The sequence below is a fragment of the Pteronotus mesoamericanus genome, unplaced genomic scaffold (assembly GCF_021234165.1).
Source record: "Pteronotus mesoamericanus isolate MK-2021 breed Mesoamerican mustached bat unplaced genomic scaffold, CSHL_Meso_final contig_169, whole genome shotgun sequence".
In the NCBI taxonomy this organism is placed as follows: domain Eukaryota; kingdom Metazoa; phylum Chordata; class Mammalia; order Chiroptera; family Mormoopidae; genus Pteronotus; species Pteronotus mesoamericanus.
In genome coordinates, this window is record NW_026555068.1 from 15,312,509 (window position 1) to 15,332,575 (window position 20,067).

At 35.7% G+C, this 20,067-nt stretch overlaps 1 protein-coding gene across 2 annotated transcripts in view; it reads right to left on the reverse strand.

Annotated features, from left to right (window-relative positions):
- Positions 1-19,563, reverse strand: part of LOC129064854 (rho GTPase-activating protein 7-like) — an 88,046-nt gene extending 68,483 nt beyond the window's left edge. The window contains exons 1-2 of one of the 2 annotated variants that reach the window (XM_054566099.1): positions 19,535-19,563; positions 4,323-5,467 (exon numbers count right to left, since the gene is read on the reverse strand). In XM_054566099.1, the coding sequence (XP_054422074.1) occupies positions 4,323-5,345 (1,023 nt within the window). In that variant the 5' untranslated portion in view covers positions 5,346-5,467; positions 19,535-19,563. Of the gene's footprint in view, positions 1-4,322; positions 5,468-18,819; positions 19,150-19,534 lie in introns of those variants that run through there. The other variant, XM_054566100.1, reaches the window with a different exon arrangement.
- Between the last annotated feature and the right edge of the window lie 504 nt (positions 19,564-20,067).

The following is a 20,067-nucleotide window of genomic DNA, read 5'->3' on the forward strand; positions in this document are numbered from 1 at the left end:
TTTCCACAAGAAAAAGTGTATCGTTTGGCAAATACCACCTCAACATACAAATGAGTTCCTACTATGGAAAGGTGCTCTGCAGTGTGAAATTAAAGCATCAGGTACTTACACAGAACATATATGCAGCCTGTTTATTCCTTTTACAGCTTGATATACTGGAATATATTTATGTTAGGATATTGTTCATTAACCTATTTATATTACGAATTATCTCATCCTTAACAATAGAGTTGTGAGCAGACATCTGCTTGCCCAGGACGCAGCCTCCGTTTCTCAGCCTTTAGTGGTAGGTGTGGCCCTGAAGCTACATTCTAGTGCAGGAAATGTGAAAGAAGAAGAAATGTGCACCTTCTGTGGCCACCCTGCACCTTTCCTCTCCCCACTGACTTGATTTCAAATAACAGTTAGATAGAAGGGGTCTGGAACTCGGAAAACATGGGGCTTACACCTGGATCCAGAACTGCTTATGTGCAAGTATTATGTGTCTGTGAGAAACAGATGTTGCTTAAGCCACTTTTATGCTGGTTTTCTGCGCTGGCAGTCAAATCTGTAGTGTAAATGATAACATTCAGTTTCTTGTGAGAATGTGAGGTTTTTGCTCAAACGTGCAATGAGGTGTCTTCTCAAAGGTCAGATCATTTTTGCATTATCTTTTGGAGTTTATTTTTCTTTGTAATGTGAACTATTTTTTTATATGTGAGCAAATGAAAATATGTTCATACATTTATGTAACTATTATGGTTATTCAAAAATTTGGTAACTATTTAAATAGCCTCCAGAGAAGACTGAATTTTGGGCTCTCTTTAATTAGTAAACCACCATCAAGAACAAATACACGAGTTCTCTAAAAGAAGTCTAACCTCAAGTCTTTCCCTACATATTTTCCATCTTCACATTGCATTTGGTTTAAAGAGACCACTTCTTAGGCTGCCTTCCTCCTCCAGATTTCTTTGGAATTTGTGCCTGAGAATTGCTCTTAACCAGCTGCCTTACCCCAAAGATCCGCCCACGCCCTATAAGTGCTGGTCCTATGCCGCTCGACCTGGCTGGCTCAGTTCTAATGTCTGCTCATAATCTATTTGGTTTTTCTTTGATTTCAGTGGCTTCACTTTAATGACATATTTCATCGTATCTGGGGAAATTATTAGCTTAAAAGGTTAATATTTACATATACTACAAGTGCAGTCCCCTCCAGTTGAAACTCCTAATAAATACGTGTGGCTATCCTTGATGGCCAGAAATATCATTGGAAAACAACGAAAAATACATCATGCAGTACAATATATGCCTGCTAAAATTTATAGGTTTCAAGAAATAATAATTTATATGTAAAGTACAGTATCTCTGGAGTACTGTTTCAGTACATTCTGAGGATCCTTCTTATAAGCTCTTTGCTTTTGGTGTTTTCAAGTTTTAGAATCTTGATTATATCCTGACCCCCCCCCCCCAAAAAAATAAAAACAAAACCCAACCCAAAAAGCTTATGCTCATAAATTCAATGAAGGATTTGGTTCACTCATATGGCCATCAGATAAAGTTCTCTAACTAAAATTTTATTAGCTCATATTCTATTTCGCCTTTCCAAGCTTGAATCTTAAAACTGTCACCATAGCTGACAAACAGTTTAAGAGATACAGACAATTAGGCAAACTCTTTTCAGAATCTGGCACCTAATACTTTAGACATGAACATGTGGCTTGTGTTTCTCACCAAAAGACTTAGCTATGTTGTACTAGACACACTGGCATTAGGAATCAAGTAGTTAACTGAAACTCTTGTTGATATCTTGAACAGCTTCATAAATATTTGTTTCCACTTCATAAAAGTAGTAATAATCATAATAACTAGATAAAAGGTGTTTTGTGCCATGAAAAAATGCTTCAAGTACTTTATGTATCTAATATTATGTTGTTTTTGTACTTCTGTTAATTATATGCATTTTGCCCATAATTCTATGACCTTTTATAAAAATTATATAGGATAAAAAGTAAAAAAAAAAACACCCTGCTTGTACTGTTTTAATTCTATTATCTTAAAGTAACTTCTGTTAACAATTGTGTACTTATTTAGCTAGGATGTGGTGTATTCTTGTTGAGTCACATAAAGAAGTTTATACCCCTGTTTCTATCATTGTTTATCTCCATCTCGATCTCTATCTTTATCTGTTTCTGCATCCTCACATGTTGTCATGTAAGGTTGGGATATGCTATGCATATTGGTCTGCCACTGCCATTTCTCGGATGCACTATATCATGAGCATCATTCAGTTAGTGTATGAAGATCTCACTCCATCTTTTTAATGATTGCATAGGATTCCAAACTGCAGCATAGTGTATACACAAAATGTTATTAACTATAGCATATACATAGCATTCTAAACAATAATTAAACATTTATTATTGATTTTTCTTTTTTTGTCAGTAAAATACAATATAATTATGAACACTTCTGTATATATATTTTTATGAAATTGTTTTATTATTTCTTTTTAAAATTTCTTTTAAATTTTTTATTGTTCAGTTATTTATTTTGTTTCATTATTTCTTTTGGTAATGTTCTAATGTGGCTAATTGCCAATTTTAAGGTATTTTTAGCTCATAAGTATCAAATAGACCAAAATTCCTACACATTTTGATTTTAGAGGCTTCTCTTATAATCATACTTTTCCAGAGTAAATTCCAGACCTAAAATTTTGCATTAAATCTGTTTATTACAAGGCATCACAAATGAGTTGTCGAGTCAAAATAAATATTCTACCAGACAATGCCATAACACTTCAGAATGATGAAATGCTTAAAATAGAATATTTAAGTTAGAACTTGTAAATGAGATATAATTACAGCTCTCATAATGCAACTATGCTATAGTGACATGTCCAAGAGCAAATTCTTTCCACCGTTCTTAGTATTGATATAAATGTCCAAGTGGTGAGCATATGTTTCTGGAATGTTTAATGTTTCTGTCGGCAGTTGGGCAGGGTTTGTCTTATTTTAGGGAAGCTATGTCATAGGTCAGTTAATACTTTCTTATGTCATTATTGCATTCCCTCCAACAGATTTGATAGAATATATGGAAATTTCTGAAAAACTGACCTGAGCATTCCAATCTAAACAATTTTATGGAGCATTAGCATTTTAATACAGTTTATATAAAGACAGAAGAGTCTGCCAGAAGCATAGAATGCTCTGCTGGCATATAGTTTGAGCACATTGATCTTTGCTGTAAAGTCTTTGACTTCGCTTAAACTGACTTATGACATGTTACTGATCTAGTTTGTTAGTGAAACCACAGTTTATGGAAACCAGATTTCTTCACCACAAAGAGGGTTTGAGATTCTTAACCCTCCTTGTAGATAGCTCAGTTGAAAAGAAGTAAGAACATTAGTTTTGTGTTAGTATTGCAATTATGGATTAATATATTAAAAGAGGAGCATGGCTGTTACGCTACAGTGTCCAATCTGCATTGTTTTTTCAATGCCAATGGCCATATTTGATTTATGGAAGAAATGGTAATTCTATTTACCTCCGGATTATAGAGCACTACATTGTGGGAGGAGTTTTGGGAAAGTCTTCAGCACAAGACAAACTCTGGCCAAGGGTTCACTAGCTCAGGCGTGCTTCAGGCAGCTCTACTCTAACCTTAGCTTCTTCTACTTGGAAACTACTTGGGTGAGTGCAGCATCTCCAGGATTAGTCATGGGGCCTTGGCATAAAAAATTAATTTCAGTTATTGGCCCTTTTTGGTCAAGAGTTAAAGAAAAGTTAATATATCTATCAATAACAAATGTGTCAGGGTATCACTTAAAATAGTACCAGTATATTTTGAGAGACAGGGTGCTGTTGTCTTTACATCTATAAAGGGGTCATTTTAATATGTAATTTATATCACTTTTGTTATCATACAGTATGCTTTTCAAAGGGAAAAAGAAACAAGCCCAGATAAATGGTATTTAATTTAAAAAATACCTTGACTTTTTTTTTTCCCTAAAAATTGAGAACATTCTTCAGATGGGCTTTGAACATTGAGCTTTCTGGTGACTATTTAATTCCAGCTGCAGAAAGTGAAACCAATTGTGCCTTTAACACAGTCTCAAAATAGAATCTTCATAAACCATTGTAAATACTATTAGCGAAGTGGAAAGGTTATTATATCTCAATTTTTACATATTCTGATGGTTTACCCAAGAAGATACTCTTTGCATGATACAACTATGTTATAGGGCAAAAGAAACATCTACATATCTTTTAAAGGCTACAGAAATAATAAGTGATGGAAACAAGGATGTTTACAGAATTCCAAAAGCTGGATAATTTGTGTCTTACCTTTCTTTTGCGAAGCCTGACTTGATTATCTGTGGGCTCCTGGGTGGCCAGAGGTTCCTCTAAGTGTAAACACGGCATGCCATCTCCTGAGTTGACCTTTGGAAGACTTTTGTTTTGATGTTCTGAGAAACCGCTCTTCTGCAGGCCCCTTTCAGCTGACATTCCCCCGGGGCAGGAAGGAGGCTGCAGAAGGCAGCTTCTGGTATCTGCTTTTAATAATGGCAGTCCTCTGTCTGTACAAGGAAAAGTGAAAAACTCATCTTGTACTACACAGCAGGTGTTGCTTTCATGTTCCTCTTTTGGGAAGTCGGGTTTTCTTCGTTGCTGAGCAATCACAGCAGAATTAAGCAATTGCTTCTCAGGCACAATATCTTTCACATTCAAAGAATCGCATACGTGTATTTGGGAGGCATCCTTTATTTCACTTAAGCTTATATCATTACAAAGCTCCAGGCTTTTACTGATAATGTCAATAACTTTCCTCTCCTCTCTTTCTCCTACTAGCGCCACATCAGCTCCGCTAGCCATTCCCCAGGAGTTATAAGAATCTTGGTTTCTTTCCGTGATAGGCAGCATCTTTACTAAGGAGCCTGCTCCTTTGACGCTATGGTGGTCTGATGTTTCGTGCACTTGGGAAGTTAAACTGTGTTTATCATCTGTGAGATACAGATCAGAGTCGGTATCCTCATCAGAAACGTGCACCAGTGTTTCTGTGCTGGCTTCCAAGGAAAGAAACGGGTCTTCCCCTTCCTGGCTGTCATTTTCATCCGCCTCCTTTGAAATGTGACCCATTGGCCTCCCAGGAAAATCTCTCAGCTCTGATCCATGACAGCAATCTGGTAGTGAAACACACTTCTCTTTGCGGTCCGCATTTAGAGTTGCATCTTTTTCCATACTTGCCTGCAAGCTCTCAGCTACTAGTCCATGATGACATGCTGTGTTATGATCATCAGAACTAAAAGGCTGTCCCAGCCATTGGGTCACATGTTCTTCCCAGCTCCTCTTTCTGATAGCTGCAGACATGTCATTGTAGTTCAACAACAGGTAGAGAGAGATGTTCCATATGAGACAAAAGGAGGTGGAACTTGATGAAAGATTACTTCAGATTCACTGACTGAAGAGAGTGAGTTTTACCATTTCACCACCTATTAAAAATTAAAAATATATATGTAGTTCAGGACATGATTCAAAAGTAAAAATCTCTTAGAAACAAGAGTTCTTAATCCTTAATCTGTGCTAGAAAGGTGTAGAGTTTATAAAATTCCTGTTTAATAGCTTCACTAATGTTACTTCTTTAAGAAGCAGCCTAAAATTGAAGAAAATTTCACATTGAATAATTTTGATAAAAAAAAAATCATTGACAATGTTTTTAAATGCAGCTGGATTGATTGATCTATTAATGAATAAATCTATAACTATTCAACATTGAAAACTCCAGTAAGAAAATATTTGGATTGCAATACTTAATACAATTCACCAGAAGAAACTTGTTGCTCTAGCTTATATGCCCTCCTGATTTGCTTTCGTGAACATAAGTCTTTACAGAAATCTACTTGCTGTTTGGTTTGAATTTCAACAAAGGCCATCAGGGAAATGTTCATGCACAATTTGAGCTATAGAGACTGCACTTGTAATGTATTCGTGTGTGAAAGAGCTAATACAGATCACAAACTATCAGGATGTATTTACTCCAGGGAGTGACTAAGAAACATGAAATAATCCAGTTTAGCTCATGTTAACACATAATTCATGGATAAGAAAGTGTAACATACACCATTTACAATGCCTCAGGATAAATACATTTACTTGCATCCTATTACTAGCTAGCTAGCGAGTATTGTTGAAGCTTAGAGAAATGAAATAATTTGCTCAAAATTACACATGCATCTAGGAAGTAAGCCAGGATTCAAATTAGACCCTGGGTCTAAGGCCAGGCTTAGCAAACACAGGTCATTGTCTCCATGGAATGAGATCCTCCACTCCTTCCCTCCACACATCTTAGTGTGTATACAGTCTAAGCTCCTCAGGCAGGAATTTGGGGGAACCGAAAGGAAGATGTACGAATGATAAGACAATTGGGAGAGGTCTTCAGAAATTTCGGCCTCACTTCTTTGGCTTCTATGGAGTTCAGTTTGTATACCTCTGTTAGAATGTGGCCATAAAAATTTAAGTAAACAAGAAAACCAGGCATAAGATAAGGTCAGAATAGAAACACTTTCCTGGTATCCATACTTTTTGCTTTGGATTATTCAACCCTTTAGATAAAGGAAACAAATTATACCTGTGTGAACTCAGCCTTACAAAGTGTTCCATAATGAAACCATATTAACAGACTTGTAAAAGAAAAATCCCATTCAAAGAACAGACACTTGTAATTTTTACTCCTCCTCATCAGACTCGTCAGCACATAACATGGATTGGCTTATTGATTCCAGCCATAAAAAAGATTAACGGCTGTGCCAGTTTCGGGTCACTTCAGTCTACTGAAAAGGACTCTGACTCCTCACCGAAACTTTCAAGCTATTCTGACTAAGTGCTAAGCACATGCCGGAAAGGTTAATATTCCCATCCTGTGAAGATCAGTGAAGTTAAGGAATGTACTAGAATGTGGTTCTCCAGCCTGACCAAATATCTTTATGGATACTACTTGGTTCTCTAAAAGGTCTGTGACCATCGTTGAAAATGCTCCGCATTCACATTTTCCATGTTGGCACTCATTCCGCACTCAAAAGAAAATATAAAGTCCCTGAATTCCATGCATAAGTCATTATAGTGTGGGAGGCTACGGAAAGTGGAAAAAACGCAGAGACGCAGGTCAGGAAATTTTCGCTTTCATGGGCAAGTTTGGGTTGTAATAGGGAGGTTCTGTTTTAGATGCTTTCCTTTCTTTATTTTTATCCGGTGTAGAAAGAGAAGGCTAACTGAAGAAATGCCAAGTGGCATTACCATGTCATTCCTAACCCACATTTACATTTAAGCTGAGACTGAATTCTGGTTTCTTTTCTTTTACTAAGGAGACATAGAATTTTATTAACCCCTTGGGAAACAGATTACATTAAATTTACCTTTAAGACCTAACCATAATATTAATTAACTTATTTCACTTAACCTTGACAAGTAGGTAAGTATTTTTATCCCACCAAAGGAAGACAGTTCAACAAGTTCTGAGACAATCTGGCTACAAAAAGAGATTATAAATTAGGTATATACAACACAATATTAACTCTGCTAATTTCTAAGCCAGGTTTTTCGGTTGTTTCCAAATTATTCCTGTGACTGTGTAGAATCTTTCCTTTGAAGACAAATGTCCTAATTATCATTATGACCATCATTACCACATTTTGGAGTGCTCATTCTACAATATCTTGGGGTCTGACATATTTTTAAAAAATTATCCCTACACGCTTTCTTATTTACACTTCCTACTTAAATTCTGTTTTTAAATATTTATAGTTAAAATCTGCCTCCATGATTTAAAGGCTAAACAGAATATTAATAAAAAAGATGTGGATTGATTGTTTTCAATCACATCTGAGAATATTGGCCTTATTTTCTAAATCATCTGAATTGATTATAATCCATCCTATAAGTAGGATTGTGAACTCTTTGTAAAAGTCCTGACTTTCTCTGTGAACCATCTCACCAGGCTGCCTTATTTAAAATTATATTTCTAACTACTGACTACTTATTATGTACATTTCTATTCCTTTTCTTTGGTAATCCTTTTTATGCAATTTCATTCAGAATGATCTCAGCTGTTGAGGATTTGAATGAAGAATCTGGAAAAGTATAGGTCATTCCAGGGTGGTGATTTCATGAAGTGAATTTCCATGGGGATTTTTCACTTCTTAAATGTATGTGTTCAAACACCACTGTATTAATGTTACAAGCGACGGTGTGTACCTCTAATTATGTAAGATTTCTGAAAAACATTTGTAAAATGTCTAAATTTGCTTTTTGTAATATTAGTGCATAGGAGGTTGAGACACAAGGTGATTTCAAATGTACCATTTGGGTTGTAACACTTAACACTTCATAAAATAAACATTGAGTGGCATATAGTGTATATATCTTAAATGAAGAATAATTGTACTAAAAACAACAATACACTAATACGTTTACCGAGAATTGCCGACATACATCGGATATCCAATGATCATGCCCTCCGTTGAACTTGCTGTGGAAATAAACACAGACCTTACACTGTGGCCTGGCAACTGCCCCAAGGAAGAGGATCCTGATGATAATCACTCCTGCGGACTCTAGAGCCTGGGAGAACACAGTGCCTGGGAGCGACCTGCGGCTGAAATCAAGCTGGCGGTCCTGCAGAGCTGACGCAATGCCGACCAGCATCATTCACTCGGCGAGTGTTTCTTCAGTGCCCGATGGGCCACAGACACTGCTAGACATTGGGAATATGAACCTAAATGATATATTCTACCTTTCCTAAAGAAGCTTACAATTTTATGGGAGAAACTCATGTAAACAAGGATACTAAGTCCTTGCATGGCCACAAATACCGCGGAAAATTTAACACAAAGGGGAGGGGTCATCATTTCTCCCTCCCTCTTTCCTTCCCTCCTTCCTTTCTGTTGGCTTCATTTTCTAAATCATCTGAATTGATTAGAATCCATCCTGCAAGACCGTGAAGTCTTTGTAAAAGCCTCTCCCTGCCTTCCTCCTTTCCAGTAGTGTTGGGGGTGGTGCAAATGCTTGATAGGGTTTCCAGCAAAGTGGCCCCTGAGTGAGGCCCTCTGTGGACAGTCTCCTGCCTCTGATGCATCCAGGTAAAATGGGAGTTGAGATAGACTTCTTATTCTATGTGGGAAGTCTTTCTTTCTTTCTGGCTTCAGATTTTTACTATTCTAGAATCACCTCTTTGGGAAAGAGAGCAGAGGCAACAATAAGCTCTAGAGAATTACTTAACAACTCAAAAACTCATGGATCACATAATAGAAGCACATTTCTATGGAGCATTTCAGGGAAAATTAATAGGAGACATTTTTCAAAGGAAAAAAATAGACAATTTCCCAGAATCAATGACCTAAGTTTTCAGATCAAAGAGACCCCATGAAGTATGCTCTAATAAAAAGAATAAAAATAGACCACAGCAACAATCAATATTGTGTAATTTCAGAAATTTAGAGGTAAACAATGGTCATAAGCATGATCAGAAAGAGAAAAAAGAGATTATATAGCAGGTATCTGGAATTAGAACGGTATTAGATTTCTCAATACTAGAAATAAGACAGGTAAATACACCTTCAAAAGCTTGGTGGGAAATTATTTCTTCCTTGAAATTATATGAGAAGCCTTAAATCTTTTCTCCCTCTCCTCAAGAAACTACTGGAGGAATAGTCCCACCCAAATGAGAGAATAAAAAATGTGGAAAGGACGTGGAAACATGGAAGCCAGGAATTCAACACAATGGCCAGGAAATCAATTTCCAGGATGAAATTTATGTAGTAGGTCTAGTGGAAAATCATTTCACATAAATTCTAATGTGCTCTATGAGAGATGTCTCTAAGGGGGGAAAACCCCAGGAAATAATAGATTATATGATACATGTGACCCTATTGAGAGGAATTTTATATTAAAGCCATACAATTTAAGAAAGAATTATTGATAATTACATAGAGACTTAAGGAAATTGTTTAATGCCAGGAAAAACAGAAAGTTTTAAAAGAAAGGAAATACAACCATAGTATACTACCTGGCTTAGCTGTGAAATTTTTCAGTAACCAAAACAATGCAAGTAGTAAACACTGACTTAATAAAGATTATAGAACCACTGTTTTCAGAGCATAAGGTTTTAGGGGGTATGTGGGTAGGGAGGGCAGGCAGAGTAGTTTCAGAGAGCTAATGTTAACCTATTATGTTTAAAATGGAAAAAATAATATAATCACATTGTTTAGAAGTATGGAATTAAATACCAGGAGAAATAGTTAAGAACAATTTTAAGTGTTATGATTTTGTGTCACTTGCTTAAGATAGGAAAAAAGTATCTTATTTATGAATCTCAGAAAGCACGTTAAGTAATAATCTAAATTTTAATATGTTCCAGAGCAGTCATTTTTAAGATTGAGTTGATGCATCAATACAGATGCGGGCAAAAGAGGATTTACAGCTGTGAGTATGCAAAACAGAGTTTATTCCTGTATATACATTTTTCCCTACAAAGAGCTGCAGAACTCCTTTTGCCCACCCCTGTGTGCCTGCAGGTCCTCTCTCATGTATCCAGCAGGACCCAGCTCATCCTCTTTGTTCCTGTCCCACTCCGCACACCACCACCTCACAATTACAATATTTTCCTCACACTTTCAGCAAAATAAAGGTGCCTGTTTGAGAACTTAGACCACCAGTGTCAGTGCACTTTCCCGTGAGATTCTTAGGTGCTTTCTGTTACAGCTTCCTTTATTTTCCCCAACCCTTCCAGGAACTCCCGAAACTCAGGACAGGTGTTCTCGGTAATTCTCTCAGCTATAGTCTTTTAAAACTATTACCTGAATAGAAGTTTAAGACATACAAAATAATATATAAGTAGCATTAAATGAGTATTGGGTTGGCCAAAGAGTCCCTTTAGCTTTTTCCATAAAATAAAAGACACATTTTTCATTTTCACTAATAACTTTATGATTTGGATATTTTGAGTATGTTGGCTATCTCCTGCATGGTATAGCATTGATTGTTTTTGATTTGTTGCTATCGACTTCAACTACCTGATTGTGGAGCATCATTCAGCAAGAAATCTCCAGTGCAAAACTTTGCAAACCACTTTTGACACATTCGATCAATCACAGCACCTTCTCCATACACTGCACAAATCTTTTTTTTTTTTTTTTGGTGTTTCAGTTGTTTTTACCTTTCTTGAAATAATAAAGCCTATTAGCTGAAAATGTTGCTTATTTTCTTCCATCTTCAATATTAAAATGGATGCACAAAAATTCACCAATTTTGATAAGTTTCTTTTTAAATGCAAACTGGTATGACAGCTGTCACAATACAATCTAACAAAATTGTTTAGGATGAAGTTAAAGTCAACTAAGTGCTGCTAGAGCTGTCTTATGGAAAAAAACCAAGCTGGCCAATCCAATAAATACATATGAAAAGAGGGATTCTCTATTACGTTATTTTCCTACTTTTCCTGAGCCTCAATCACAGTTCCTGAAAAGAACAAGTTTTTGATTCATCCCTTTGAATGTGGATATCTTATTTTGTCCTTTCAGAACACAGATTGTGTAAATATATATGACATATAATACATATCTATATATAATCTATGATATATAACATATCTATACATAACATATGTCATGATACATATGTGTGTGTGTGTGTGTGTATATGTGTGTGTGTGTATATATTGAGTATGTGTGTATGGTTGACCCCTGGGTAATTTTTAAAACATGTTCACACGAATCCTACATATTTAATAAAAGATAAATATAGACAGTGATAGCACTGCCAATTTCTCTTTATCCTTTTATTTTTCCTTAGATGGCCAAGAGTTACTTCTGGTTTCCCTCGGTGTCTTCCTTCTTAATTACCCATTTCATGTTAAATTTCTAGGGCATGTACTTCTACTACTGCTTTAAAGTATATAAATGTGCAATCTATCAGTCTATTCTCAGTCACTCTGAGAAAGAAGAAAAGATGCAAGGGAAATAACCCTTTGATTAAAAGTAAGTTAAACTCTTGGAAATGGACTTTGGCAAGAATAAAGGATGCAGCTAAAGCAAGAAAAACACTTGTCCACTGACTTGTTCTGTCACTACATGACAAGGGTCCAGCTGGTGAGATGGAGGGATTGGAAACACCTACAGTGGTTAGAAATCTTAATGTATCTTAGTCCACTCTCAAGAAGTCACATTTCCACATGGTGAGTGTGCCTGAAACACTCTGAATTGAATTAGATAATTAGAACAGAATCAACAACATAGAAACAGCCATGCTCGCAGCTTAATACAGTTCTTCAAATGTGTGTTCACTAATGTCAAAAGTAAATATTTATTACAGTGAACATTTGTGGAGGCCAACACGAAACTCACTTTCTTGGAGCTGTCAAAGAACACATTATTTAGCAAACTAAATTGTGTTACTTCGGGCATCCTCCCACGCCCCGAACTTAATGGCAACATGAGGGGGATTGCTTTTCATTGCCAAACTGATGTTACATACGCAAGATGCTTAAGAGCGGCATGAAAGCATAGAACAGATACGATTTTTAAAAATTCCTTTATGTAAATGTATGAGCAAATAGCAAAAGAAGGTAATAACAACTCACTTAAAAAAGCCCTTCTATGAGTCTAGTGAAGTAGTCAGCTCTTAATGAAAGACAATTAGTGTTTTTTCTTTCATGCTACCTACTCCACATTAGATAAGGCTAGAATTAGGCGATAGGAGAGAGAGACCTTTAATAACGTGATATAAAAATTTATCTCCATTTGATTTCACGCAGATTTCCTTTTTGTAGTAGCAGTCTGTGTCTTAATCCTCCACAGAATCACTATCCATCTACTTTTACATTCCTTGCCAAATGTTGGAATTTATGCATTATGCCCCATTAACTATATGTGGAAGAAATACACAAACTCCTGTTAAAGTTTTTTATTGGTAAATTGCTTAATGAAGCTTAAAATATTATACATGAAATACCTTTTATGTCTTTGGACTGTCTAGAAATCATTAAAAATTTTTACTAATTTAGAGAATAAACCACCTATCATCACTAAGTCAGTGGAATTAAGTAGTACATCACCTTTTCCAAAAGACACATCCAAGCTTTCATCATTTTTGGTCTTTAGAACAAAAAATGAAGTGGTTACCCAATTAAAATATTCTCTTTAATATTTTCCTATTTCTATGTATATTTCAGTTTTCCTAAGCTTGGAGAACTTTTTGTCATTCTTAGATTTCAGAGTCAAAGATATTCCAGGAATCAGGCAAACTTGAAAATTAACTCTGTCAATCCTCTAGAAAACAGCTCATCAGAAAAGAGTAGGGTGTTACGAAATTGCAAGGTATTATTTCCATGGTACCTTCTATTTTTACCTCTAGGTTCCTGCTATTTAATGTACTCTTAGTAGTTTCTAATTTTCTTGCAGGGAGGAGCCCAGATACTGGCAATGTTTGACTCGCCACCACTTTATAGCTCAGTTCAACCAGGTTTGCAGATTCTCTTAACGTTTTTATAGTAACCCACATGTAATTTGAAGAAATCTTGGAACACTTAATGATATAGCCTGATAGCACTAAGGCTTTTCTAGGGGTGATTGGTTTCCAAGAGATCTAAGAGTTAACAGTCAGGGAGGACAATATTGCACCACGTACGCGATAATATCTAGATGTCTGTGTTGTCTTTGGATTTCCATCTTTTATTTTTAAAAAATACACAGTATTTTCAATGATAGTGTTCTCTCTTATGCAGAATTCTTTGAGCATTTAGAAGCACATAGTATCTTAGGTACTTCTGCAATTAAATTCATTGATTAATAATTTGGGTTTTTTTCCTTGATATCTCTTTATCTACAGAATCCCTTATAACCAAGAAAAAGCGTTGCCTTTGCTCTGAACTTGTTTCACATGGAATTTTTCATGCAACAGGAAATAGCTTAGAGTTAAATTTGATTTCAAGAATTTGGCTGCCTTTTTTTTTAATGGCAAATCAGTATGACGGAAATGTGGTTTTGTTTTATTATAAAATGATATTTCTATTCAACAAAAGACACAGATTATAATGCTTTATCATAAGCATGGTGAGATGTGGCTTTGCTCTAAGTGGTCACTTTCTATTTTTAGCTTTGTTATCATTTCTAAGAACACTCTAACAGTAGACACAGCAATCACTAAATATAAATAAGAGATTTGGCTACATCAACACAGGTGCTCAGATAGCTAGGTGATAACAGGATACTGAGACTTCAGTCATTCAGTAAGCAAAACTTTCACTAAAATCAGGAATATAAAGAAAGTCATTGGGAACTCAGTCATTTCTGTTAGGTCAGTATCATCCTGCCGGGGTTAATGCCTCTGAAACCAATTTTTGTTTTCTATATTTGATCTACCTATGTACATTTAAGCTTGTTTTTATTACCAAGTGTTCCACTATATATCCAAGTAATAGTAGGTATGTTAGGAACTTTTGATGATCATAATAAATAATAATAGTAAAAAAGCTTCCATTTATGAAGCACTTACTGCAGGTTAGGTAGTGTATTTGGTCTTTTACTTGATCTTCTTTAAAAATAATACTCACAAATACTCTATGAGGTAGGTACTATCATTACCCTAATTTTATAGGGAGAAATTTTGGCAGTACCAAGTCACTAGCTCAATGACAAACACATGTTGGTGGGTAAGGATTATTATTGTCGTTTTTTGTAAAGGCAAGATATCTGATAAAGAACCATTTCTTCCTTGATTTGGGTTAGTTACCTAAGTTTGTGTTCCTTAGTTTTCTCACTTCTATAATGGGAATAATAAAAAAAAATGTTGAGGGGAAAATAATAATATGCAGCTAAAATAACCACAATGAGCTAAGAGTACGTGTAGAACTTAATTTATGGCATATTACAAGAACTCACTAGAAGCTAGGTGACATGCTGCTGCTGCTGCTGATGACAATGACAATGACAATGACTCCTTTACTTTTTGGTTGACCTTAACTGCAGAACCCGTGGCTGAGTATGAGCCGGACCTATCCCTTGTATGCCCATGCTATTTCAGGACAGAGGAGTGATCTTGACCAACACCATGGCGCAACACCATGATTCTTTCCTTCTTGATTGACTTATGCTTTTTTAAAAAAAAACATTTGTGTGTTAAATTGCATGCAAAACAATTTGCACATACGAAACCTCATATGATGGTCAAAATGGCCAGGGGATACAAATATTTTCATTATCTCCCCCACTTTACTAATAAAAAGCAGAAGCTCAAGGTAGTGATGGGATATGCTTCAAATCACAGAGCGTCAAGTGGCAAAGATGCAAATCAGAGCCAGTTTTCTGACTCTGCCCATTGCGCTTTTCAGTACACCACTGCACTTAAACTGTGGAAAATTCACTCACATGACTAGCTACAATAGATTTTTCTACTCATCTATCTTAATTCATGTACAAATTCACATGTACACGGTTTACATTGGCTTCTAGCTTTTGTGTTTGTGTGTGCGTCTGTGTGTGTGTGTGTGTGTGTGTGTGAGAGAGAGACAGAGAGAGAGAGAGAGAGAGAGAGAGTGTCCCTGTAAAATCTTTTTAAGTTCACTTGTATACTCTATAATCAAAATCAACAATCTTTCTTTAAATAGATCTCAAGGTCCACATTTCAACTTTTTTCTGCTTAACTTCCTTAAAAACTAAGCCCATCTATTTCTCAAAACTCTATGAAATGACTAGCAGTTGAATGCCAAAATAGAACCATACAAGTAAAGGTTGTATTTTCATATCAACACCAGATTCAGTCTGGAGTCAGGCTTCTCCATAAACCTGTTTAATTTAGGTTGTTTACATGAGGGGCTTATCATTCACGTGGGGCCAGAAGGCACAATACTCAGACCATTTCCTTCAAATCTGGAGTGTTTTCTACTTTTCCTTCACCTTCTTTAAATTCTCATGTCTTAAATTCTTGACATTTTTCTATTTTGATAATAAAATTCTCTGATCCAGATCTAGGTCATCTCTCGTTTGGAACTTGGCTGTACTGTAACTATTTCTACAGAGAAGAGGTTCTTGTTGTAAGATAATATTGACTAATGACACCAATCCATTCATTCTCCAAGAAAAAACAAATAAGATAAAAACAAAAGGTAAATTTTAACTGTCCCAATTTAGAGTTATTTTAAGCCTGTAAGACCCAATCCTTTGCAAGTAAGATTACACCATGCTTAAAAATTCTCCTGGTTTTATTATAATGCCCCTAAGAAAATTTAGACTGATGTACTCTCGTTTACTTGTCCCTGTAGGAATTATGCAGTCAGTTATACAAGCTATTTCCTAACTGCATTTATTCTTCATTCCAATATTGTAGAGTGTGGTAACACCACAGGTGTTGAATAGTGTAACTTTTAAGTGGTAATGACATCCAATCTGTTTCATAAAAACGGGGGAAAAAGCATCATTACACACATTTTTCTATAAAGAAATGGCATGTAATAGAAATGACATATATTAGGTTTATGAGCAAGGCTGTTACCTTGGAAACTGCTGTGTTTCAGCGTGCATAGCAACATATGTTGTCACATGTGAAGTATGGTACATATAAAACAGCCAACTCTCCAATTTTACACTGCAGTGATCAGGTGTTTATTTATATACTGTAATGAATTCTGTATTTTACAACTGAAGGAACTTGCAGACGGAGCAGAGTAGATATAATCAATGAAAGGATTGAAAATAAGCTATAGAAAGGAAGGTGACAGGAAGTGGGCTCATTGGGCCTGGAAATGTAGACTTACGTCTCCATATGCCCATCTAGGCTTTCTATATTTCCACTGAAGAAAACCCCATAGAACTGGAAATAGACTGCAGCCACAGAAATTTAAGTAGATAAAGGAATGAAAGTCTGTGTACCTTAAACCTTTTTCAATGGGCTATATTTATATCCTCTGAACATCACTGTTTGGGTAAGCTCATTATGATACCATTTGAATACAAGGATATGAAACAGACAAGCTTTTTTCTAGCTCTGTGTTTTTACATAACATGGATTTAAAATAACTATGATTATTAGCATATGGATTGATTTTCTTGGCATAATCATGAAATGTAACAAAGTAGTCACAAACAAGTTACTCCCTTAAAATGTTTGTTGAAGGCATATTAAATCTTTTAAAGAAAGCTTGCATTTGAGAAAATTTTACTACTGAATAAATTTGATTTTTTTTAAAACCATATTTTTTTCCCACACTTTAACAGTGGTGGCAGCTCTTCTTCTTCTTTTTTTTTTTTTAAAGAGCACTCTAATTTTCTGTCTAAAAGTAGACTTCTACTTGACATGTGAATATTTTATTCTGCATAATTATTATTTGAGAGCAGGTTGATGTAGTATAAAGATACCTGAATTTTAAAATAAGGCACTGTGGTTCCATTGTCATCTCTTCTACTAGCCAGTGGTGTGACCTTGGACAGGTCACTTTTGAATGTCATTCCTTAACTCCTGCAGCAACCTCCTCACAGTGTTAGGAGAGTGATTGTCTTATGTTCCTTCCTTGAAATTCTATTCAGGAAGTTTCTTTAAAAATCTTAACATGACTTAAATTGCTAGTGAATAGTCACAATTTATTAATATAAATTATGCCAGCATAGAATTTAAGAATAATTAGCTAATACTGTAAATGGTCACTTTGCAATATGTAAAAGTTTATAATTAAAACACAATTTATTGTCATTCAACTGTCATATAGCTCTCTCATTTAGTATGTTTTGTGTTCATCTAATAAGTTTGGAAATACACGTGAATGTTCTCTTTACATACCATTGCATATTATTTTAATAAAATAATCAGTTTCTTTCTAAATATTAGAAATATAAATATAACAGTATGTTATGTATTAAAAGTCAACATCATTTTAATCATTACTAAATATATTTCCTCACATACTGCACATTTAAACATTTAAGATACTTTAAAGAAAAAAGAAAGAAAACAAGATACTTTAAAGAATGTATAGCCCAGTGGAAATGTAATCTTATGATTATTCAAATTATAGAAACATGATCAGTATTTCATATAATTGTAGTGATTTCCGGCTGCCTTAAAATAATGAAAATGAATTATGTTGTCATTGAGAATTACTTCAATTATTCAAAAATATTCACAAAAATAAGGCCTGAATAGTGAATTCAGGAAAGTTAATATAAATTAAATCCAATTCTGATACTTAAAGTTTTGAAAATCAGATTAAATAGTATTTAGGATAGGTGAAAAGTTGTATTTACTTTTTTTTATTAACCAAATATTTCAGCTGTACATTAGCAGTTTGACCTACAGTTAAAAACTGGTTTGGGGAGATAATGAGGAATCTAATCTTCATATTTTAAATGAGACACAGAATATTCTTTGGAGATTCATTAAGAAAAGTCACTCTAGTGCTATCTACTCTCCCTGTTAGCAAAAGAAGGGAGATAAAAGGGATTCATTTACACCTCACACTTACATGTGAGGATATGTGTTTCTTTTATATTAGGCTATGCAATAGGAAACTTGGTCATACAGTTCTATTGATACATAAGTTAAGAATAAAAAGGGATTAATAGAAAAATCTTAGTTTATAGAGGAATAAAGTCTCTATGGAGCCTATTTTAGAATTGACATTTTGCTAAAACAGTTTGACTCACAGTTTTCTACTCACTAAACATTTTCCACTTCTGATTTCATGGCTTAGCTCTAAATCCTAGGAAATCACCACTCGCTGCAAGATGCTAACATTTATCCCAATCTTTCTGCCTCTTCAAAGATAACCTCAAAGTACAAAGATAGATAGTCCACAGCGTCTTACCTAGATAAGGAGGAGCTGAAACGCCAAGGCATGACATTGTTCAACTCTCAGGTTAGAGAGAAGTCGTCCCCGTTAGTTTCTCCAAAATATGAGTTCACATTTCGTGGTTGAGATCATGGCTCTATTCTAAGCAGTTTTACGCAGTGAGTGATTCTAACAAAAACACCCTCCGCAGCTGGAGGGAGCCTTAGCTAAAGCAGGAGCCTGTCAAGGCGTTCCTAGTGACTTCTGTCTACTCAGTTCAGACTGATGTTTTGCGAAAGGGGCCTCCACCACCAGGCCCAGATTGCCTGGGAAGCATTTCCTGCCTCTGAGGAGTGTGCATGTGAGAAAGACTGCGCGAGGCAGAGGGGAGGGGGAGAGCGGAGCCCGCCTGGGCGTTGTAGGAGCTCTGATTTTACACAGAACTGAAGTGAGTTTGTCAAAGCTCTTGAGGTGATTAGCTGGAGAGTCATAAAGTCCTAGAGCTTTTTCTATTCCACATTGCTTATGAGAAAAAAGAAAAAGAAAACAGAGCTCTCTCTCCCCTCTACAGCTTTTCCACTCTTTTAAATGTATAGACACAACTTAACCAAAATACCATGGCAGTCCTCCTTTCAAAAGATCTTTTAAGGGAGCAAGACGAGTTTAGTTTTAATACCGTAATTCTTCTAAATTTGAAATCCTGGTTTTACACTACTTACAACTTAAAATGCTGCAGCCTTATATACTATACCTGAGATAATCTCTAAGTAAAATCCCAAGGATCCAGGAAATGGAATGTTTTCTTCAAGATCTCTCGGATCCCAAGAATCTTTCCCAGAATTAAAGTAGTTTGTGTCCTCGCTCAGCAGCATCACGTCTAGTCAGAGTCCTCCAGTTACACAAACCCAGTGCTGGAAAAGCAGAAGACAGACTCCATCTTGATCCTATTACAGTCTTGTGGACATTAACCACTTGCAACTGCTTCCCTCCAGCATGACAGAGTCCCTGAGTCACATCTCCAAAGCGGCTCACCGTATCTGCGTCCTTCGTCCGACACAAATTTTGCGAACTATCATCTGTTTATCTTTTCTGCTTTCTTGTGCCTCCCTGAATGACTTCCTCCTAGCTGCTCCAGGCTGGGAACTTGGACTACCATTTGGTTTTGATTAAAACCAGACAGCTAACTCTGGAGAATTCAGGGAATACGCTAATGGAAATTGCAAGTATGGCTTTAATTAGTGCATCAATTAATAATAGATGTTAGCTCGTCTTATAATAAGATAA